Genomic DNA, 24618 nt, shown 5'->3' with positions numbered 1-24618 from the left:
TTTGTCACCTTTTTTAAAGCAGGAGCTATTCTTTATAAGCTTAATCGAAAATTCGTCATCATGTCCCTAGTCCCGATTAATTGCTTTCTGGGCAACCTTTTATAAGTGACGCTGCTAGTGTTGCGAAAAAAAGTTTTTTGAGCTATCAACGCAAGGATAGCTGTCTAAAATCGCAAAGGCGTTTCAGCTATAAAATACTTTGATTGTGCGGTCGTCAAGATGAAAAGCAATATGCTAGTTTTTAGAACAATTTATTATCGTATACTAGATAAGTGGAGGAACATCTGGGCAGTCAACAAAGTCAGGACTATTAGGCCGTTCTTGGAGCTGCTTTTGTTTTTGTGCATCCCTAGCCGACCGGTAGGTATTAGTTTTACTGGCTGGATTCTTGATGATAGACTTCCACGCGGGTACCGAAGGCTTGGCGGTTTCCAATTCTAACAGGGCGGCGGATGCTACTTTCTTGGAGCCAACTTTTGCATCTTCTGTGGAAGTCCTTGAAATTCGTGAAAAGAAATCGTCGAGAAATCGCTTAAAATGAAATACAATCGTAAAGGGCATAAACGTATTTCTAGTTTGGACCGTTTTTTCTAAGGTGAGGAAGCAAGCTAACGTAAAGCTTGCTTTAGTGAACATTTCATATTTAGATCACTCCAAGAGGAAAGGATGGATTAGAAACTTATCGCAATGGATTGGAAATAAAAAAACTAATATAATACAAAGTGGCTCGCTCAGTTATATCCTTGATGATGCTAAGACAAACTAGGTGAACTGATTCACTTTTCCTAGCCCATGCCTCAAATATGCCAACCATGAAAGTTAGGTAGTGGCGAAATTTGATGTTTTATACAAAATTTCATCTTGCATGCAAATTTATTCTGAACAAAAAAACTCTGGTCTTCAAAAATCAGAGGAAACGTGCATCTCGTGAATTTCTAAGAAGATATGAACATGGAACCATCAGCTCCAGAAATGAGTACGATAAGTTTAAGTGACACCAATTGTATATAGTTTCATCTCAAGGTTATACTCGGATGCCTTGGATAGCAATTCGACTGAAAAATGGAACGGCTCACAAAAAGCAGATTCATCTGAAAAAACACCGTCAACAAAAGATTAGGTCGAGCTTCTCGATCTGAAAGCCTGTTCCTAAAAGAATGTCATGAGCGTGTAATCAGCACTCAGACACAATACCACTTGACCCTTCTTCATTGTAGTTTCCGCCAATTCATCTGTTGTTGACGGGCGATCCAACTAGAGGCTTGTTAGTTGACGTGCTCAGCTTTTCATCAGCCTCAGTCATAGGCTGATAATTAGGATGCTGGTTGTCTAGCGCTCTTGCGAACTATAATTCCAGCATAGAACTAGCCAATGTAGAAGCAGTAATGGGGAACGCCTGTTGTCTCAACGCATGTGCGAAATCCAAGAAAGCATTGTGCTTATTTGGTGTGCACATAACGGAGTTGATCGAGTGAGAAATTTTAACCCAGTCGTCGAGCAATCTGTTCTCCTTATATGCAGCTGACGCGTACTGGTCGAGATAAAAAAACACGGGTTATTGCATTCGGAGTTTTACCGCTGATGTTTGTAAACAAAATGCACTATTTTCGCGATTTTCGTTTACTTGGTAAAGCGGTGCACCATCCTCAAAGCAATTCTGAGTGAAAATAGACTGGTTACACCCGTGGGAACATTGTCAAAACAGAAAGTCAAAAACCTAGCAGTCACGTAAGTAGGAAGCAATAGGATTGAACGGCTTCAAGATTCACTAGCCTCAATAGCACTTTAGCAGTATCACTGTCGTAACCCAAGTCTGCAGGTGCACCAACAGACTGAAAAAGCTACAAAAACTATCAGGGTTTTATTGTATGATGAACTGCATTCATCTCTGTTTCGGTGTTGAAGAGAATAGTGAATACTATTACTTTAATTTTCTACCACCTACCGGGTGAAAATCCGCCCCGTGATCAATCAGGTTATCTTCGTGAGCATGTTAGTAGAGGGTTGAGATGATGAGTTAGCACGCGTGTTGTTCGGAGGCAACTAAACTGACTTCGTGGACACAGCCTTACCAAACTCCTCCTAAACAAACCGCAACGACCCCGTTTGTTGGTCATGAAGAGTGATCGAATTTTGCTCACAGATCTTGACAACCGACGGGCAAAACTTCCGTTTCTGGGACTTAAGGGCCTCTGGCCGGAAGTGACTACAAATGGTCCCTGCATTGCGGTGGTAATAAACTGCAAGCATGACCATAGTTGCGGAAGTCAATTTTTTTAATTAATTGGTTCGTGAGTTGTCACAAGGCAAGTTTTCCGCCATAAGGTCATATTTTTTAGCCGAATGGCGTTTCTGATTTTCAGTGCCGATTAGATGGCAGATCTATTAGAAGACCCTAAATTCGATTCGATGATTTAATCTTCCCGGGTAGAAAATGCTCTGAGTCAAATGGCGAAACGTACGTTTTTTTAATTGACTGATGTTCCCCGAAATTTGAACTTACTCTTCACGTTGTGCTGATTGTCTGTGGACGGAATCCTTGTTCTGCTTTGCCATGCATTGTGATCGGATTACCTGATCAACCTGCGAAGACAAATATGAATAGGAATGATCAATGTGATCATAAACAGAGGACAAGGGAATATTGCAGAAATACATTCAGCATTTTGATAACTGATATAAACACATATATATGACAATATATAAATCCGCTAAACACTCGTACTAAGGTGGTAGAAATAGTGTTTGGTTAAGGATTGGCTGTTCTACTTATAGGATGAATACAAAGTTACTGTTGTTCGAAAACACTCGGCTTACTTTGAAGTGGCTAAAACCTTAAGCAAGCAAATAATCTTTTAAGAAGAACTAAGGAGTGTAGCGAAATTTCCCGATGATTCAAAGCAGTTCCTACTTAGCAATTAGGCCAAAGTGACCCTTTTGTTTACGGTTGTAACTCACATTTTTAGCATCCAGACTGCAAGTATGTGTTCAGACCGTCTGACTGAGTGTTGAATGTGCAAGCAGCTCATGCGTTTACTGTAGGCTAAGATTTGTATTTCTCTCCTGTTCATCTTTCCTTTCTTGTGATTTTTTTTCAGATAAGCTAACATGATTGTGTGTAACCAAACCAAAACTGCAACAGACAAATTTTCCGACATTTTACGCTTTGCGTTCCTACCTTCCATACCGGGATGATGAGGTTTGAGAAGTGTCTTGGACAGTGAAAAGTGGTTGGGAATGGTCGTGAAGACTTGAGCTTACTAACCTTTTGCTTGAAAAGATTTCCATCCATCTTACCAATGACATCCAGGATGATGAACACAGTACTGCATTACAGTACCTAAGCGCAGTACCTTTGGTCTACCACAGAATGACGGCTTGTTAATGACAGTTCACAGACCAATTCTTCAATGGTATGTTTGCTAATAACTCTGTCGTGCAAAAATACGCGTTACTTAGGTGATTCTATTCTAATACGTCATAACTTTTCCACGATTTACACAATAATCCTTGATAATGGTCTCATCGTTTCCGCATAAATAATCGTTCTACGATCCCCATCCAACTTTCTGGCTACTCTAAAATAAAAAGTTTCGCTCGATTTTCATTCGCACTTCTTGCCATATCAGAGTTTGGATTTCACTAGTGTGGTATGCAAATCAGACGATTTTCTCACTTGTTAAACGTGCCCAACTGTGAGTTTCCGTGCACTAGTTGCCTTGACAGATCATTCATCTATCCAACCTTCAGAAAAATCCACAGCTGCTTCTAGCATACAAAAAATGTTTAGTTACTCATGAGTAGGTTCGGAATCCGGTAAATTAGTAGTGCACTTAGTTTCTATCCAACCTTCAGAAAAATCCACAGCAGCTTCTAGCATACGAAAAATATTTAGTTACTCATGAGTAGGTTCAGAATCCGGTAAATTAGTAGTGCACTTAGTTTGGAACTACCGTGCACATGAATCCGGTGTTTTCTCAAGGTGGTTATTATTCGTATTCACTGATAGTGGATGTAAGTAGCACGTGATATTACTCTATTAATGGGTGGATTCTGACTATACATCTAACAAAATTATCATACCATGGTTTACTCGCGTTTTTTAAATAGGGCAACCAAAGTAGGTCTCACAGCGTTACTCTCAATAAGATTTCTCGAAAGGAGTTTTCGAAGAATTGATTAAAATTGAAATTGATCATTTTATGGAGGAAAAGTCATTTTTCGAGGAAAAACGAAATGCGCTCGCTGCATTTCTTTCTGCAAAGAGCCAGCATAAACATCTTCCAACTGCATATTCGGGGAAAAACGGAGATACTATTTGTCACAAAAGTTTTTTATGTGCTGTATGTCCTCCGGTACTACTGAGTAAAGGCAAAAACTTTAGGCTTGGGGTAATACCATGTCAGATTTGGCTGTCATTAGCATCAATAATGTTTTCGTCGTTGACCGAAACCGGTCTTTTTAACACACGTGGGTTAGTGTAAAGCAAACTAACGCAAGTCATGTGTTAGGTGATCAGCCCCTGGGTTATTCATTCTCTTTGGTGCCAAGTGCACTTACGCCCGCGCTTTTGATTACGACTTTGATGTGCAAACGAATTTTTAGTAAATTTGATTTGATATTCAAAGAGGCTTTTTGTTAAGGGACGTTCGGTAGATTTTGCATGAAAACACATATATCGAACAGGATTTTCAGTATTTGCGAAATTTGATGAGAAAATCCCTAAGGAAGTAAGGCTGTAAAAAGGAACGGGTGCTTTTTTAATGGAAACTAAAGAGCAAGGACATGCGAGACAGGTCGGCTACAAGGAGGTTTTCAAAGAAGGTGACAAAACAGCGTAAATGAGTCACATTGATTTTTTACTGTTTTTTTATAAATAGATGCAACAATATTTTTTGGGCGGCATGAGCACACAACTTTGTTGCAGCTACAAAAGCTGTCAGATTTCTTGATCAACAAAGACGTAAAAAGAAGCTATCGCTAAAAGACAGAGACACCTGCGAAATTATCCAATGTCTGAGGAACGAAAGATACTTAGAACCTTTGAATGGACATTTGGGGAGCACTAGTTCCAACTGTCCTTCTTCCAATGGAATGACACAATTGAACGACAACGGCAGCATGAGCCTTCGTTTGTTGAACTTCCGTGGGACAACCAGAGGGCCGAAGTGGTTCGGAAACCTCAGTCTGTACTACCAAGACGTGTTTGTACCAGACAAGTGAAATAATTTCATTCTACTTATCAGAGTATTCCAACTTAATCTCAATAAGCTGACGGAGGGAGGACAACTATTTCTTATCGACCATTAGGTGTCCACAACAACTACACGAACGAATTGGTGCATTTGAACGGTTAAAAATGAGGGCTTCCGAGAAAAATTCGAATTAAGCCTGCCCCGAGAATACTCCTTCTCTTTGGTAAAATTGTGTATTCTATTCGCTGCGGATAAAAAAAAATTATTTCGACTTACTGATGGCACTTTCCCATGCGTGTTTTTAAGTTGAAAACCCCATTATCCTCTCGAACTGGCACTTACAAGCCTGTAAACTTGTGGGTAGTGTTGAATTAATTAGGATTCGTTAACCGGCCTGGTGTTCCGGATGAATCAGTGTGTGGCATTGCATCCAGGTGTCGTGTGGGTGAGAACGACTAACCTCGATTCCAAATTGTCTAATGGACAACTGAATCTAGCAATCCAGCTTTTTTTACTGCAACCAAATTCACATTGCACATACAAAAGTACCAACCAAAGTTCATCCTCTGAAGGTATCGCTGTTGTAGAGTATAAAAAACAGTAAAATGAGTCATCATGTTAAGCTACTAATATTTCTCCAAAATATGCTTTTGAGTGGTACTTGTTTACTCAGTTGTGTTTCACTGAGCCAAGGCCAAGGAGAAAATTAAACGGCGAAGAATCTGTACTTGGAGCATTATGAGCATTAGGCAACATTTGCTGATAAACTGAACATAAAGAAACATGTGGAAATTTGTGTAGTGGTCTGACCGCGTAGATTTCCTGCACATGCCTGCTTAAACTGACAAGGCCTGTTTTCTAGGCACGTATACACAAATGTTTTACAGAAAAGCATTTTATTAAACACTCAGGCCATGCAAATGAGGGATGATCCTGCACGATATTACTGAGATACATGGTAAAACCTGTCCGCTAGCATGGATGTTTGGCATGAGCGATTCATTGTACTAATCCGTGGTTTGCTGAATAGATCTGCTAAATCCAAGACGTAGAAAGGTGTGTACCAACATTATTCAGGACACTTTGAAGTTTATAGAGTTGATATAAAACATTAAAAGTCAAAGACATTTCATCCCTTTTCCCTAATATTTTACCATGTATTCGAATTTATCAGTAGCCCTGATTTCCTTCACACCCTATTTCACTTGCTGAATTTAGACAGCTACTTTGACGATGAGCTGTTAACACTCACTTTTCATCCGATAGCACTCAGAAGATGGAATCTCAGTTACAGTAGCAAAGTTTCCTGAGACTTAGATCACACTTCACTCAACTCCACTGAGTTGAAGAAGCGAGAAAGCACGCTTCAATATTCATCCGATAGCACTCAGAAAATGGAGTCTCAGTTACAGTAGTAAAGTTTCCTGAGACTTAGATCGCACTTCACTCAACTCCATTGAGTTGAAGAAGCGAGAAAGCACGCTTCAGGCACTGGATGTTGTGTTGAAAAATATAAGACGGATTAATTAAGAGGGGCAAATAGTGGGAACCAAGCCAGTTCCCTGATTTTTGCAGTCTTGTGAAAGTAAGATCTAATTAAAAAAGAATACTTTGGAGGATGCCTAAAATATTTACCTTTGGCATTGTCACAACCAAGTGACCCGTCGTTTGTGAACGCTTTGCATATGATTTGTCCGGTTTTACCTCTTCTGGAAGTGCTAATTGTAGAATCTATGAAGAAAAACACAAATTAGTAAGAGAACCCGAGATATTTTGATTGAAAAACTTGAGGTAACTTAGGCTGTACTTATATGAGCTCCCGTAAGCAAACTCGTCTCCCATCACCAGAAAAGCCTACGGTCAATACAAGCAATAAGTTTGTTAATTGTAACTGCATTCTGACAAGGGGTAAAAAGGCTTAGGAATGGCTCAAAAGTCACACAGAGACGCGCCGACATACATACACATACGCCGACATACATACATAACGTCTCTGGATTTATTGAATGATGAAATCTAAGTTATCATAATCCAAAAGAGAACGTATTTATTAGGATTCTTTACAGGGAATGGTTATTCATAATAATAACGTGAATTCGACCAACCTAGAAGATGATGCAGCATAGTGTCATCGTATCGTTATGAACAGCATGGCGGTGCTTTAAAATAGTGCTTCGCTGCCGTACAACCATGATTTATTTGAAAGTCTTATTGAGAAGAAAAGAATAAAAGTCGAAGCGGAGGGGACCTAGCACCGGCTTGCTACAATAATCCCAATGTGCATACACTCGATTAATCTGGATAGAACCTCATAACAAGAACGTCAAGTGGTAAGTAATACTGAAAATAGAGACAGATTTGCTGGCATTCTGTTTAGTTATACCTCTCTGGAAACAAAATCCTCAGGTGTATACCACGGAACTGATACGGCGACACCGTTTTTCCAAAAACTAGAAGATGCAGACATCAGATTGCGAGTTAATTGTGCACGCTGCAAAATATGTCAGCAATGATTCCTGTCATCGTTTTAAATGCTATGCTTTGTCTCGACAGTTTTATTTGTATAGAACCATGTGCAAATAATTTTCCCAGATTGTGTGTGGAAAAATTACCCTGAATTAATTCACACATACTTTGCCTTTCATAGTGACCCTGACGTAGGTGGGCTGTACGTCACAATCAACCATTGAGGTATCCATGTGCCTGTGAAGATGAAAAAGTAAACAGTCGTGATAATTTTGGAAGCAGTTTTTGGGTCAGTAGAACTGAGCACACCAGAACGGACATAATATTTTATGGTTTGCCACAGTACAGCCTTTGCCATGTGATTTTTCACGTGTTTTCACAGTTCGGCTTAAGTAAGTTACTGTGCAGGCCTATTAAACCGTAGCTTCGCGACCGCTTCACTAAAGCTTAAGCTATGTTCCAGGAAGATTTAACCCCATATGAGAAAACACCAACGCATGTGCTACTGTAGTAACATAGAGACTAGAATTCTTTACGGCAAGGTCTTTTTAATTATAAATGTGCATAATTACTTGTTATTTTTCTTGTGAATTACTCAGCTGGGGCATAATATCAATATTTGCTTTACTCTACTATTTCATATTGACTTGAAGGCTTGAGGCTTGAGCAGGAAGTTTAAAAATGCTCAGAAAAACCTGAGAACAAAGTTAAGAAATGAACATGAAAAATGGCTTATTTGAACTGAAGCACGAAGGGGTTCTATGGAGCATGGTGTCAGACACCCAGACACATTTTGTTAGCAGAAAAAAGACGATTTATTTTGTATTTTTGCCTGTCATCTAAATCTAAATTCTTGATGCCAGATCTATCAGTCCCGTTCCGTTTTGTATCGGTAGAAGTCAAGGATCTTGTCCTACCTGGACGGTATCAATTTCTGGCCCACTGGGGATCCATGCTTAATATACCGACACGCACTATATATTTGTACATTGGGTAGAGATCTGACAATTCACATTTATAAATTCCCAAGTCAGAAGGAGATGGAGCAAATTTACAACATGACGGAGGGAAGCATTTGAATTTGGATTACAATAAATCTTTGAGTGTTTGGATAGCACGTATGATGAATGTACATATTTCTGGGCGCTGCAACCAAATTCAAAAACGTGCATTCCTAGAGCAGTCAGCTGACTGATCAGCCTTAAATCGAAAATTTGTGCCTACGACAGATGAAGTGGCAATCCACGTCTCCAGAATCCTCACCAGAGTAAGCTTTACCACACGTCCTTGGTCAAGATTCTGTTAACAAAAATGAGTGGTCTATGCACCCAGTTTTTCACGTAAGTTAATGTTGTTTTTCATAACAGGCTACCATGCGTAACTGCAGGGGTTGTCTGATTAGATACCACAGCGGAAAGTTAATCATTACGGTTTGCTACTATGTCCCATGCTACCGGACGGGAGCGCAGCCAGTCACGTTGACAGCACTCATAAAAAGAATAAATGTCCGGGTTATGTTCAGGATTGTTGTTTCTATAGTTTGCCAGAAGCATTTATTACAACCCAGTTCGAATCGCTTTTGACTTCATGCTCCGCTGACTAATACAAAGTCGGCCGAAAACTTCATCCCAGACTCTCATTTACGATTTTATTTGCCAGAGTGAGCTGCGCACTAGCTGTCTTAAGTTTAAATAGGGCTGACAATCAAAATATTAGAGCATCCTCGAGGAACGTGATGAAAACTCTTGGTTGCCTACTACGGGTCTCGTTCTTTTGGGGTTCATTACGTCAAGGCCGTCCCCAAAATGCGGCCGATCTCACTTTGCGCTTGATCATCATACATGCCTTCGCTCACCCCATGTCCAAAAACGTTGCGATACAGAAGAATAAAAGGAGGCCGGCTGAATCTAGTCACACTACCAGTAAAGTTTTCGTGGTATACAGAAACCAGTTGATGTCACAAATTTATTTATATCCTATCAGCCATATTTGCTATTTGCCTTTTGCAGTGGACTCCGGGTATTTTAGAATCGTAAATTTGCAGTGTTTGTCTCCGAATGGATGGAAAATCAAGTGTCACATCAGCTTAAAAGTAGGGAGCGGATTTTCTTGTTCCTTTGGAAACTTCACGTTGAAATCTGATTGCACTCCTCATCAGGTACTCGAGGCCGAATGGCGTATTAATCGCCTACAAACCAGGAAGTACCGGTTTAACACATCCTCAGATATCCAAAGACAAAAAAGCTGCATGGCGCCGTTCAGCTTCCCAGCAGTGATTTACTCAGTCATTTTAATCAGGTTCAGTCAGAAATCTGTTTTCCTCACTTGACAACTTTTCACAACACTCGTGCGACAGATACTTTCACTAAACCAGCAGTTTCAAAGCTGTCGTCGCTTAGAATCTCGCTTACAGCCATATGCACATGCATAAAATCTGGTGTCTGGTTTCATCAAATGTCGTCATTGAGGAACATATAGCTCAAAGTTAAAAGCTCTTAAGAGTTCAGTAGTGGTGCAAAATCTCTTAGCGGTAATCAGCTAGTGGCAGTTCCTGAGATTTTTTCTATCTTTTTATATTTTCTACTTGAACAGCAGAAAAGCTCATTTGAACATTAAGCTATATTACTGGGAGACCTAAGTGAATCCTTTTCCTCAAATGTCGTACCAACTCCATTTTGGAGTTGTCTTTTTGCAGCTTGTTCTGTTAGAAAATATCAAAAATAAAAGATTTAGCTGCAATTAAGTTGATTTCACGGTTAACACTAGTTTACTTTTCAATCGAGCATATTTCTCGAGTTCAATTTTATTAATCTGGAAGTGACTCCTTACAGTTCACCATAGACACCGTCGCCCAACGTTGTGTCCAAAATCTATTCAGAAGAGTTCGATTTGAATGCAATCCAAAGCCTCCTGTTAACAGAGAGGCAGCACAGACTATGCAATGTTCACAATTTTGTCTATTCAAGGAGTTAAACCGCAGTGAACATCATCAAACGTTGCTCATCGTTGGCTCGCATGCCTGCTATTATTCTGCTGTATACCGTAATGAAACCTCGATGGAAATTCGTCTGCTGATCTGGATTGCATTGAAAAATATCAGATTCGCGTACAGGAAAATTTCAGCCGAAAAGTTTGATCATTTGTCTTGCAATAAGATGTCGCTGGTTTTCCTTTCACAAGGTGTGTGCCGTTTAATCAAACGGGATAGAGAATAATCACGGTGCTCTCCACTGACATAGTTCGAAGTATTTTGGGGTCGAATGGGGTTTTGTCTGTGGCGTCTGTATCTTTATTCAGGTTTTCCTCATGTAGCTGGTGTCATTTTGGAGGTAGATAACACACGGATCAGTGAGATTGGAAAGGTTATATAGCTTCTCAAGAAGATGTTATACAAACTTCTTGACAAAAGAAGGTTTGCGTGACTTTGATTGCAATTGGTTCTAGATTTTGTCTGCAGAGAGATGTCATTTATGTCCATGCTTTCTATTCAGATTTTCCAAATAAGTTTTCGGCAGTAGACTGTAGGCTGAAGCTACGCCCCTTTCCGTCTAGTTTTCTTCTTTTTCATTTTGGTGCTTTTCCGACAAGGTATCCATATCTTCGTGCTGATGACACATCAGCGTCAACAGTGGGGTTGCTTATTTAGGGCCTACTAAACGAGTTGTTATTTTCTATCCTGTGATCCTGGATGACGAAGATCATGGTGTTATGTTCACTGATAATGAATAATAGTCAAGTCTAAACAGGTCTTCACGGGCAGACTTTGGATGGGCTCTTTATCCTCATAACGCAAGTTTATACTGCATGACATGTTCCTTCTTCATTCTCAGGAAGATTATCTTGTGTTTATGATTCGGTTTATGTCTCAAAACCATGTATTAGCAGGAAGTGTTTGGTCTGTCCCACGGCAAGTGCCAAAGCATTTTGCTTGAGGTAAAAGGTAATCTTCTCTGAATTTGACTGCAAAACCTGGCCGTTATAAACCGAAACCGTGATCCTCTCCAAATCTACGAATAACGTAGCTGTTGAAGAGTTACAGGAAATTAAGACGAATTAGGGTATACCCAGGCCTTGGGTGGTGGGTAAAATTACACAGCGAGCAGTAACTGGTATCAAGTTAGACTGAGGGGAATCTGTGGACTATGAATTCATTTCCACCAACTGCCGCAGGGCCCTTCTTTTCCCAATGTTCCTTCTGCTTGGTTAACTTTTTGTGGCAACTGAAACGTGAGTTCGCATTGTAGTTTGCGATGAGTCTTTCGGATTTAATTGGTACATCTGATTAAGCAATAATTCCAACATCCTTTAGCTTGACAAACTGTCTAAGTTTTCCGTCACCTGTATGCTGTACTTTTTGCTGAGATTGCAAGTAATTCAAAGCTGCCAGTATCCATTCACTGTCGTTTAGCTTTGGAATGGTGTCTATATAATAGAACTTTCACTTTTTTCCTAAGGTTGAATGATCTTTCCCGCTGATCATTCCTTCTAGGGTCATGCACCGCTACGACCGGTTCCATCATGCCAAGTCTGTCCTATAATTTATTAGTGTAAAATTTTGTGCTTCGGTACGTGACATCTAAGTAGTACTGTTCGGTGATAACTTCATCATGGTATCGTGAGGAAAACAAGCATTGACAGGCCGACGAGAAAAACGAGTAAAAACCGAGTTTAACGGTTAAAAGCTATCGCTTTCGAAAGACTGAATAAAGATGTGGAACCACAACGAAAACGGACAAAAATAGACTTGTCCAAAACAACACGTTAGATAATAAAGCTAGTGAGATTTTTCGAGGGCTAGACGGCTTAGTGGTTAGGGTGCAAACTTACTGACCGGAAGGTCCATGGTTCGAAACCGATTTCTGACTTACGACTTCCTTTATCTAGGCTTGGGCAACCCTGCAGTACCCAGTCCTCATGCTTCCTTCTGGTGGCATGGCAGTTAGGCTTAATGATATGTAAAAGCCTTGTTAAAGTCTTGAAAGATTTACAAATACATAAAACTTTAACAACGTACCGGTATACAGAAACGTCCAGCAAGAACGAGTCTTCATTGTCTACTTTTTGTTCGGTCAGACTAAAGTTCACTCTGGAAAAGAGAGTTTGGAATCCAGTGTTTCACACTTTTTGGCTGTTATCTTTTGTGACTTAAAGTGAACAATCAGTTTTCCCAGATTAGATCAATTCAGATCAGTTCGAAATGAGGCCAGCACTCTATAAAAATAAGGTTTTATTCTTCCTGTACAGAGGCTGCCTTGAAAAACGGTTGACATAACACAGCCCTAGATACATAAAATTCTTGGCGGTATCTTGATATGAGTAGCTGGAAATGTAGATAAAATGTTTTATTTTGGAATGATACAAACTCAACTTAATGAATATGTGACTGAACAATACAAAGTTACAAAAATGCAGTGAATCAGAATGCTCGTTGCACTTACTTTGGTTCATTGATGTTAAAAGGCCTCCCACTATCTGAGAACAAACGTACTGGTTTGCGCTTAGACGTATCCTTCCTGCAAGGCAATTCACATCGATTTTTATGAGATTTGCATTCGATAATCAAATTTTGTTCATCCATAAGCACGCCGTTTTCCAAGAACTGAGTAAAGGAATTTCCAAAATTGCTTACCACGGAAATTTTTCTGTGTATTCCGAGGGAGTAAATATTTCGTCATATAAAACGTGTGAACGAGTAGAGATGCCGTGTGCATAATATTAATCTGACTTAAACGCAAACATCATCAGGTTTAGCATTTTGACTTCTGATTGATTAAGAAGAACCCTGAGCCATAAGTCAGCACTTTTGCCTGGTATTATCACATGACTTGTCAGTCGAAGTAGACTTAGATGTCCGGTGTGAATGGGCACATAGAGGATCACAGTCCTTCAATGGCCCAGTTGTTGGTAGTAGGTGAACTGAGTTGGTGGGGTTTAAATTGATTCCCTGTGTCGTGGTTACAAAGTGAAGAATTCCCATGTCTCTGGTTTTTGTATTGTTGACGCAGACGTACATATCCGGTGAACCATTCTGTTTGATAACTTGATAAACAAATAAAGATTGTTTGACCTACTGACGTCAGAGGCGATCAGATTTTTTGTTTACTTTTTGCAGTGGCTGGGTAAAGTGAGAATGTGAGTTGATTAAAACTTCTCAGGAGAGTACATTGTCGCCATTAAAGGGGACGGAGGACATTGAACTGAATGCGAGTTAATCACTTGCTGGTCAGCCCATCCTGGCCGGGAACGATATGTTCACATGATAATTAAACGTCCTATCTGAAAAGCTAATACTCCAGGAGCCAGTCACTAGTTGATCACGTTGTGTTTCCTGAGATAGTAGAATGAGAGGCACCGTATCTTGTCTAAGTGAGTGCTGATTACACAACTGTCCATCCAATCATCGTCAAACGTTTGTGTTCACCCACTGGCCAAAAGGTCACGAGTTCAAAGTTTGAGTTTTATCAGGTACGCACTGCTGATTCTAAGTAGAGATAAAATAGATTTACATTGCTTCTCGGTTTTTTAGCATGGATTAACTCTATCGACAGGAGATCTCTATAAAACTTACTAAATATCCTCACACTGTCATTAGAACAATAGAAAAGTAAATCGTTCAGCTGTAACACCTTTCCGGTGCCTAGCTGCCATGCCACCCAAAGGAAGCACGATGGCTGGGATATTGCAAGGTTGCTCAAGCCTAGACAGGGGAAGTAGAGAAGCAGAGGTCAGGTTCGAAGCACGGAACTTCCGAATAGTAGAATTTCAGGTATATGCTCGTAAGGCAATAATTCTTTTTAAATTCGATTCGGGTTCCCTGCAGAACGCTAGAAGAACAATGAACCTGCTGATATCCGGTTCTGTGGGACATTGCTTGCTTCAAAAATATCCAGTACAATCTAACCAGTCTGATGTTTTGTTCATCGACATGGCAAAACATCCTATAAAAATCACTGAAATTTTTAACGAGGAAGCAGAATATTTCGCTTTTCAAGGTACGAACTCCAGTTTTGAGGAGTGTTGATGGGTTGTTCAACTTTCAACGCTTCATTTCATGATTCCTTAGAGGTAAATTTACAGGGAAACCCACCAGCAGTGCCCTTCGCCCTAATTAGGAATCCCAAGAGACACATCTGGCACATTGTGCTCTTGAATGTTTCACACCTTGTTTACTATTTACCTAGATTGAATCCTAAAACACTAATTTAAGTATGAGGATGGCATAGTTAACCCGAATTATGAGGTTGTTGTAGAGCCCGCCAAATTGTGTCTGGGCTATCTTTAATAATTATCTGAACTGCTTCCATCATCAACTGATGGGAAAACTAGCTATTTGCGCATTGGAGGCGGGAGCTGATAAATTAGTGCGTAAATACAGCATTGTCAGTGGATTGTTCAGTGAGGGAATTGGAAAGGAAGATGTTCATTGAAGGCGATAGCTGTGATGCAGAAGAGTCACTGACTGCGCGATTGGGCCATTTCTGTCAATGTAACTAACAAATGGTGGTTTAATCCCGGGGTCCCCATCCAGGGAAGAGGCAATTGCCAACCCAACTGAGTTTATTAGTTAGTGTTTTCGTACTTTGTTTCCAGATCATACACGGTCCACCTCTCGCTTGTTTCCACTCAGGGCTGAGCGGAAAGGGCTCTTCGAGGCAGGAGGTCATCTGGCATGCGGAGTGCATGTTACTGTACGTTTTACAGAATAGTGTTCCATGCAATGACCCAGTATTTTTCACGGTTGAGTGCATTCGAGGAAGAAATCATCATAGAAAACCAGCTAACGAAATCAATATATGCAAAATTTGGTACGCTTGATAACCTAATATTTGATGAGATGTAGTGCTGCTTTTTACTGGTTTGAGTGCATGAATGTGGTTTTGCAAATAAACCTAGGTAATCCACCTATGATTTCAAGCATCAAAATGATCCATTGTAATATGATAGACAAAACAGTGGATGTTATCGTTAGCATAAGAATAGAAAAACATATCTGGGTGAATGATGTGTCACTTATGAACGTACTTGTTGTCACCGGTTTTCTTGCTCTTTGCCTTTTCCTGTAGTTGTGTGTATTCATGGGTCTCTATGCGTGATTCTGGTGTAAAAGGAACTTTTTCTTGCCAAAATTCGTTGACCACCGGATCAATATCTCTGCATGAGATTATAGAGAAATTGGAATTGTTTGAATCATAAAGTGCGCTAATAGCATTAAATTTAGGTTGGATGATTGGTGACTTGCAAAGAGTGTGAGGCTACAATATCACTTGCAAAAACTGAATTGAAAAATAGCCTAACATAATATCGGGCCAAGTGTCTCACGTTCCTCAAGAACATTACCGAAGAATCTGAGGGTAGTGTTTCAGAGAAAACTTGCATAGTCGGTGTTTTATACGTTCAGAAGTTCGTTTACTTACCCACTACATGCTGCCAACCTTTCTTCATGAGCTTGTCGTCTTTCCGTGGCTGCAGCTTTCTCTTTTTCCTAAACAAATAAAAATCATAAATTGGTCAATACACGCTTCTCACACCCTTTTCCCTCGATATTCTTTTTCGCAGTTCACAATAGTGGGACGGATTTGTTCCAAAACTTGTAGTGCCAAAATTCTTTCTGATTTCGTGATGTCTGATCCATCCAGTTTCTTTACGCGCGAAGTTTAGCTGAACTACTGTATTAATGAGCTCGTTACCTGAAGCTGTGGGAGCGTAGCAATGACAAATTCTCGGTAGTGTGGGTAGTCGGCACATGGGTTCCCAGTAAGATAACTGATGTAATTAATGGTTTAAAACCAATTTAGCTTAAGGACATACAGTTCCTCAAGTGAATACAGTTCAACCAAAGACGAAATACTGCTCAAATCCCCAATAAAGTTGACGGTCAGGTCAAGCTTCTTAAGGGATTCACATCCTGAACAAGTTGCTTACAAATCACGCAAAATACTACCTTCTAGATTTTCGACCTTTTCAATATTGTTCAAAGCCAGGTTCAAGTATTCCAACTTCTTCAGTTTGGCAACATTCTCTGATTCCAATGAAACAGATGAAACAAGCAACACTCACCGATCCTTGGAATCAAGTTGTTTTGAAGATACAAAATTTTTAGATCGCGACACCATCGATCCAAGTGTTCAATCCTATGGTAGTGGTAAACACCTCAATAGTACACACTGAGGTACCTTTCAAGATTCTGTTGATGCAGTGAAAGTTCCTCCAAAGAAAATATTTCGCCCTCGTTATGCTCAGCTCGTTTACGTATAAGTTCTTCTGTTACTAAACATAGGTAGATAATATAGTATCCTCAACAACTTACTCCGGACCATTTAGTGAGGATTCACGATAGCTATTTCATTGAGTCTTGGAAAATCAGGTAAGAGCTAGAAAAGGAAGGAAAAGAACCTGAGAACTGTTGATAGTTGATACTATTTTGAGGTTAAAACAAATCTACAAAATGGAAAACTAGGACTGATAATAGGCTGATAGACTGATAAATATACTCTATCTCATTCTTTGGTAGCTCTTACAAATAAGCGTGGCTTGCACGCGATTAAAACATGGTACTCATTTTCTATGGAGAAAAGTGTCGCTATCCCAAATAGTGTAGATGGTCGTTGACTAGTGGTTGCGCACAACCACTAACCCACCGCTACGCACCACTACGCTCCATAATAACGCACTGATGATGTCACCTCAATTGGTGATGAAACGTTTGCAATCTAATTGCCCAGCTCAGCGAACAATCCAACGACCATGGTACTCATTTTGATTAAAGACAGTTTGAGAATGACGACGCAAGTGGTTCTAGCCGGTAACTAGTAGTCTCCCTTTAAAAAGTGCCTTTAATCGGTCACACTAGTTGATCTTCGCACACCTGCCCAAGGTCCAGACAAAAGTTTAGGGGATAAATGAAGCTGGTTGGGTGATGTTATGGCTTGCTTTTGAAATCCAACGAAAGAATGGACATCCTAGTGTCCACGAAGATCCTAACCACGCTAAATTTTAGATCAGCTCCGTTTTGGAGATACTGCCTAACAAGCACCATACAGAGAGGCTTGTGTAAGCTCTCGTGCGTGATTCCACAACAAACATTCCCGGTTCCGAAAATAACACACGGATGAGGTAAGTTCCCATCATGCTTAAACAGCATTGGAAAATGAATGATAGACTGTCAATGATTATTTTTAGCTGCATGTTGAAAGATTGGCTAACTTACGTCATAAACAAAAGGTCACTATAAGTTGAATCATCTTACGGACAAGTATAGGTTGACTTTTGACCATTTTGTATTCCATAGTGCCCCCACCTAAGACGTAGGATGACTACCCCCCTAAGGATACTACGGCCATTTAGGAGAAGTATCTCGAAAAACATTACATTACTCTTGATAGGGGTGCTTTACATAAAGTGGAGGTTCACTTTGTGTAGAAATGGCCAAATTAGGAATCCCACTGATAGTAAACATGCCGATTTCTGGTTGAGCGTCATGATTCCGATTTTTGAAAAAACGAAGTTCTATCTGTACTCTCTGAAAGTGCTACTTGGAACAAAACTCCAAATGATAGTCCTTACTCGTAAGAGTTTATCGAGATAGGAGAAGCCTCAATGCTGAAACTGTCCAAAGTTGCCCAAGGCTCACACAGTAGCACTAAAAATTTCGCAGGTTTAACTTGTGGCATATCTAATTAACAATCTTTTTTCTAATCCCACCTCATCTCGTGAAGCTGTAATGGGATTTCATCATTTCAGCGCCCCACTCTGTTTCAGATTACAGGTTATTTACTTCTGCCGTCTCAGGCAAAGTTGTGTCAAATTCTTCCGCAACACTTAATAATTACTGATTGCTCTTATCGCTCTATCTGTTACTGAAGGAACACCCTACCCAGGGACTATACAGAATGGGAGTTTAACAATGCATCCACTTCATCTGCCGGTTGAACCGCTCCCTGTGTCTGACGATCTTGTTTCAAAATTATCGTCACCAATTTAGGTGAACTTCTCGGTGCGTTTTTGGACAGCTTCGTATTTCAGGCTAGCGGTATGTTGTTGCGATGACTCACGCAAAACAAACCCATCTGAAGGGTGATCTCTTGGTGGTTAAATTGGCTCTGAAAGTAGGTATCCTAAAAAGCGTCATGTTTTCTCTTGAGAACAGCGGACAAATCAGCCTCCAGTACGTGCTCGGGTAAGTAATTCAGAGGACAAAGTATTTTATGGGCGAGCTAATTAAAATACGACGTGCGCACTTGCTCCCCTGCTCATTCTTCTCTTTAGACTTATTTTACTATTGTTTTAGTTTACGAGAACTAAAAAGTTCTTCTTTGAGTCTCTCTAACAGTGGTCGCAAATGCATCGCACTTTATACGCTGCTGTTTTGATTGAATCATTTTTTAAGAAAGTAAATAGGAATGACGAGAAGTAACCTCAGATTACCTTAGAACAATAGCTGGTGAATAAATGTCTCGAGTATCCAAAGACGGTGAGCGCAGAAAATATTTCTCTGAATGGTCTCAATAAATGGAACGATTGTGATATTTCTGCGTAGATGAAAACTGCAAAAAAGACTGTATGTACTGGGCAGATAGCCCGCATTTTAATGCACGACCCGCTTTAACCATCAAGTAAAAAAAACGAAGAACGGCTGCCTTAACATTTTGAAACAGTAGTAAACCACTAAGTCTCCCAAATGTTATACGCATACAAGCGAAAAAATCGAGAAAGAATAGATCAGAAACAAGGGTAGAAGAAACAAAACATTGATTTATCCCCATTGATTGGAAACCCGATATCTAGAGACTGGATAGGAGAGTCCAGTGGCTGAAGATCAGGAAGACTTGTGCCAGGTTCCAAAAAGCACATGATTAGACAAGGAGAGATACGAAAAACATCGAATGCCGAACTAAAGGACAGACAAAAAAAGAAAGGTGGATAAAACTCTTTGAACAAAGGGAGAAAAGCAGTGAAAGTCAAGGAAAGCCTAAATTACTGGAAATCATCTACATGACCACAATTTGGGACATTCGAAAAAGCCAACACATATTGTTATAAAAACTGGCGGAATCACGAGCAGGATGCAAGACTGTAAGACGTGAGACGGGGGTATATTGAAAAAATTACCAAATTGGTTTCAAGAAAAGGTGAATTCTACTCGCATCGTTTGATTTGGCGGCCAGAATTGCGGTGCAGCATCATATTGATGGTCTTCTATCGAGAAGGAAAAAGCTTTGCCACAATATGGGCGAAGGATTTACAAATACTCAAAACAGGCTTCGCACATGGGTATCTTCATTGAAGAGAGGTAGTGTGTAAAGAAGAAAGGTTTGCACAGAAGAGCGCTTGGCGAGCGCAAAAATGCAAAAGCAAACCTACAGAACCTGCCGCGTATGACAAATTTTAGAACATTTTGACGTTCATGAAAAAGGGAAGCAAATGCATAAAGCTTAATAATTTAACTGAACAACAGCCAAACGCCTCATTGTCATCATCATCATCAACGACAGCATGACATCAGTGCTCAACACCAATGCTTCACTGCCGTACAGCCATGACTTATTTGAAAGCCTTATTGTAAAGAAAAGAACAAAGGTGGATGGGGGGGGACTTAGTGCTAGCTTAACACAATCATTCCGAGGTGCCTACACCTCCAGACATTCATTCACGCAATCTGGACAGAAACTGACAACAAGAACGCCACTGACATCGGTTGGCAGCCATATCTTGTAGTGTCTCCAACCAGGCACAGTGAGGATCACGCGGTCCCCATCCTGGAAGGCGAGTAGCACCGACAGCACCCAAGCGTTTCATGATCTACTTCATACTCCTCTGCCAAGTCAGGAGTTGGTCACCTCTCTGTTTACGCCACTCCGGATTGGGCATGGAAAACAGTACTCTTGTAAGGGGCGTGTTCAGTGACTGTACGTCCACAAGCATGACCTTACACTTTGTGGGTGCAAAATGCATACCAAAGGACGGGATGATTTTGGTCAGTTCATCCAAGAATACTTGCGCCTTGCCTCATTGTACAATCCCATAATGATCAAACATTAATGATCCAACGAACCGCTGTTACCGTTAAATAAAGGTAAACAGTTGGGTGATGAGAGTTTATAACGGTGAACCTTTTTTATTAGGAAATTTTCTAGGACCAGAAAATAGGAAAAATGAGGAAGATGAAAAGAAAAATTGAGATACGTACAGATCTACTGATGATACGCTGATGAAACCTCAGAGACTAGATGAAATGGGAGCATTGTGGTTCAAATACTATACCTCCAAGTTCCAAAATGGTGATGAATAGGTGGCAGACAATTTTGGTACTCCCAAAATAGGAAGCAGTGAAAAAGCTAAGCGCGCCATAAGCAAATCGAGTCTGGTGAGTCAGATGGCGTTACTGATAATGGCCATGGAGCTGTAAGAAAAATCCATCATTGCATAGAACCAGAGCAGTTTTCACACCTCATCAGCAAATGTTCACCAAGAACTATCATTAGACAAAGGAAGAGTGGGATAAATAGGTAGGCTAGATGGCTGGAAAAATGTATGTGAACTTTGTAAGGCGCTTTGTAAGGTTAAAACGTCAATTCGTCCGATAGTGCAAATTCCACCTTTATATGCTACTTGGATTACCGACTTTATTCGAGATAGCCAAATTACTAGAAGAGTGGATAAACTGCTATCCTTACGTCCTAGTGCAAATAAAGGGAAGAAGCAATGGTCTGTCATGCGGTGCAGACTGTGTGTAGTATGACGTCTAACCAAACAAGCTTGCTAAAAACGGTAAACTCTCTGATTTTTCTGCCAAATATGGATACGGAACACGGTTAATAATTAAAACGCCGACTGAAGATTGCAGAAAGACTTCGTTAGTGGTTAACTGATTTACACCACCAGTAAACAGGGCCATGTTTCAACGCCACCAGGTGTTCCATGGGAAGGCCAGAAAACATAAGGGAGTTACTTTGTCTCAGTAAATTTAGTTCAGTATCCTATAGACTACGAATGACATTTCACGGGCTGTTAGCGTAGACTGAGACCCTTCTGACGTTTATTCCCATACTAGAAGAATGGCTTTTGCCACGGTTAGTATCCTTGTGTAAATACCACTGCTAGATGAAGAAGACCATCCGAAATTTCTGAGCACAAAAAGAGAAAAACTCAAACAAATGAGTTATATGGCGACATATATACCAGCATAGATGCCCTTGTGCCAGAATACAAAGGTTTTGTATGGTTAAGAACCAACAGTCTCTACTACCGTCGTTTAACCCACAATAGAACGACAAACACAGGAAACAAATATAAGCTTTGAAAACTCTTGGCAATCATTTCTTGGGACCCAAGGATGGCAAAAAGATGGAACAATTGACACAGCGATATCGCTAAGGTTTCGTGAGTTCTGTGAGAAGCATTAGACAAGAGGTTGTTCAATGCCCACAGCATGGCTTTATATCATGGTGATGACTACTGGCATGCTTTTTTGATCACCCACTCAACGTAAGACGGCTAGCTGTGGTGTCATTCTTGGGCAGGTCAGACAAAGACTGAAAACTTTCTGTTTTTTACCAGTAAAGGAATCGTGACTGGATTTGGCAAGAGTTTAATTTATAAACCTCAATAATGGTGCCTTAAAGGCGTCAGAGATTTCAAATATGTTGCTGGGTGTTTCAGTCTCTCGAAATTGGTTTGGTTAATTCATTTCCCAAAGTGATGGTCATCTTAGGGCAGTCTCTAAGTAAGTTGATCATGACGATACATAATGTCCCCGATATGGCTACTGAAGGACAGAGTATAACAAACCACTTGTTACTGACAGCCCTTTGTAAGCACAAAAGATGTTTGCCCTCATGGTGGGCTACAGTTGCACGCTGTGCCATAAGGGTTGTGGCGCCTGTCCTGCGAAAAAAAAATTTCGCCTGTACTTTTTGTATCGTGCATGCATTAGTTTTGAGGGTAAGTCCTAACATAAGATAAGTAAATATAACTGAGCACTCCGACGGATTTCTTGAGAATTCTTCTAACCTTGGACAACCGCCAACTCGGATAATGCAAGATAGGGTTAGAGTGAATAAAATATGGAGTGGCGTAGTGCAACCCAATCAGATTGGACCGTTTTGGTACACTCATGACGACGTTATATGCTGTGTTTATTATCTCCAAAAGTTGCATTTGTCTTTATCTTTGCGAGTTACATACACATTTCTTCTGATGCCACAGTATTCTCTGCCACCGTCCAAAAACTGTGGCTCACCCTGCAACGCGCAATGCATTTCACGTAGATGTTATCCTCAGCACTACGTAGATTGTTTAGACTAAGCCTTTTATTACAAATCCTTCGGAAAAATGGGCCAGCCTTCCAGGGTTCATGTCAGTATATTGTGTCCGAGTTTGTAACACTATCCCCAAAAAGCACAAAAGCAAAACAATCTTCATACAGTTAACACAGCAATGTCAATGTGAATGACTAACATGTTTGACATTTCGTCTTTTGCTTCTATAAAATGATCACTGCGAAACCGGTTACATTGATCTTTTTAGCTTGTGGTTGAAAATTACCGAGTTGATCCTATCCCAATAGCTGGATTCTGAGCCATTTGCATCATCATCATCATCATCATCATCACAACACCAATGCTTCACTGCCGTACAGCCATGACTTATTTGAAAGCCTTATTGTAAAGAAAAGAATAAAGGTGGATGGGGGAGGGACTTGGTGCTAGCTTAACACAATCATTCCGAGGTGCCTACACCTCCAGACATTCACTCAGGCAATCTGGACAGAAACTGACAACAAGAACGCCACTGACATCGGTTGGCAGCCATATCTTGTAGTGTCTCCAACCAGGCACAGTGAAAAAACTTGCAAGTCAGGAAGTATCAGTTGGTAAAATAAAAATTCTTCTAAGTTTGCGGAGAAACATTAATGTGTAAACGATTCACCACCGCTTCACTGCCTCTGGCACAGATTTACTGAACAAACCTCAATGGCCCCCGTAGCCTACCGCTAACGAACCATCAGCCGACGAACGTTCGAGACGAATATGAGTTTCTATGCAGGTCTCGAAATTTTGTAAGGATTCTCTAAGTGTTATACTTATTCCTGAATTTAATCAAAGTTCTTCCAAGTCACATAAAATTGTACTGCGATGTTTGACTGAATGAGTTGATTAGCTCCATAAAATCATTAAAAACAAAAAAGGCTATCAAACCTTGGATACAAGAATTTTGTCTCCTCTATATCCGTTCCGAAACAATATATGCAGTCTTCCTCTATAGTACGTGCGTGTTGTGTAAATACTGTAAGACAGGACCCCTTGCCTAGTTATCAAATGTGCAAAGCTGCGAAGTACATCTTAAAATGGGCCAGTTTAGAGCACCTTTCTATATAAAACAGCTTAATATGCCCGGCGCAACAGGGATGCCTATTAGAACGTTTTTGCGTGGCAAAGATGCTCGTATTCATGAAGATCTTAACCCAAGCCAAAGACGAAGGATCTATGATGGCGCCAAATTTGTTGATTGCCAAAATGCATTTAGTCGCGTCACCCACATTGCACTGCTCAGAAAATAGTCCTAAAGGTTTCAAGTTGAAATGCTATGCCAGAATGAGACCATTCTAACAAGCAAGACATTCTGAGTGAAATTTAGCTTAACCTACTCTTCTTCTGTAACGGTCCCCGTTGAATTTCCTCAAGATTGTCATTGGAGGTTCTCAGTATCCCATCATACGACAACCCTCTTTTGCTGTCCACGTTGAGTAGTCCTCAGATTGGCTTTCACTTTCATGCTTATGTTTCATGGTCAACCAGTAATTTTTAAGTTTCAACACCTTTGTCTTTCTAATGGATTCTGACGCCGAAAAGCACTAGATAGGCACCTTTCTGCGAGTGGCCTCCCGGCGAAGCCTCGGTGGCCGCCTTTGTCGTGCAAAGCGAGACAAGCCATCAGGAGGATAGATACCGAAATGATT

At 40.4% G+C, this 24618-nt stretch overlaps 1 protein-coding gene across 1 annotated transcript; it reads right to left on the bottom strand.

Moving 5' to 3' along the window:
• Window positions 1–213: 213 nt before the first annotated feature.
• On the bottom strand, window positions 214–23317 carry T265_12487 (hypothetical protein; the record flags this gene model as incomplete). Its single annotated transcript, XM_009164011.1, has 9 exons — window positions 214–496; window positions 2504–2583; window positions 6831–6926; window positions 7829–7898; window positions 12676–12747; window positions 13100–13174; window positions 15684–15812; window positions 16076–16143; window positions 23205–23317. Coding segments are annotated over 9 exons (933 nt in total), but the record flags the coding sequence as incomplete, so codon positions are not given.
• Between the last annotated feature and the right edge of the window lie 1301 nt (window positions 23318–24618).

Source organism: Opisthorchis viverrini (genome assembly GCF_000715545.1).
Source record: "Opisthorchis viverrini unplaced genomic scaffold opera_v5_2, whole genome shotgun sequence".
In the NCBI taxonomy this organism is placed as follows: domain Eukaryota; kingdom Metazoa; phylum Platyhelminthes; class Trematoda; order Opisthorchiida; family Opisthorchiidae; genus Opisthorchis; species Opisthorchis viverrini.
The sequence above is the reverse complement of the archived record's forward strand: the minus strand, read 5'-3'. Positions and strand labels throughout refer to the sequence as shown.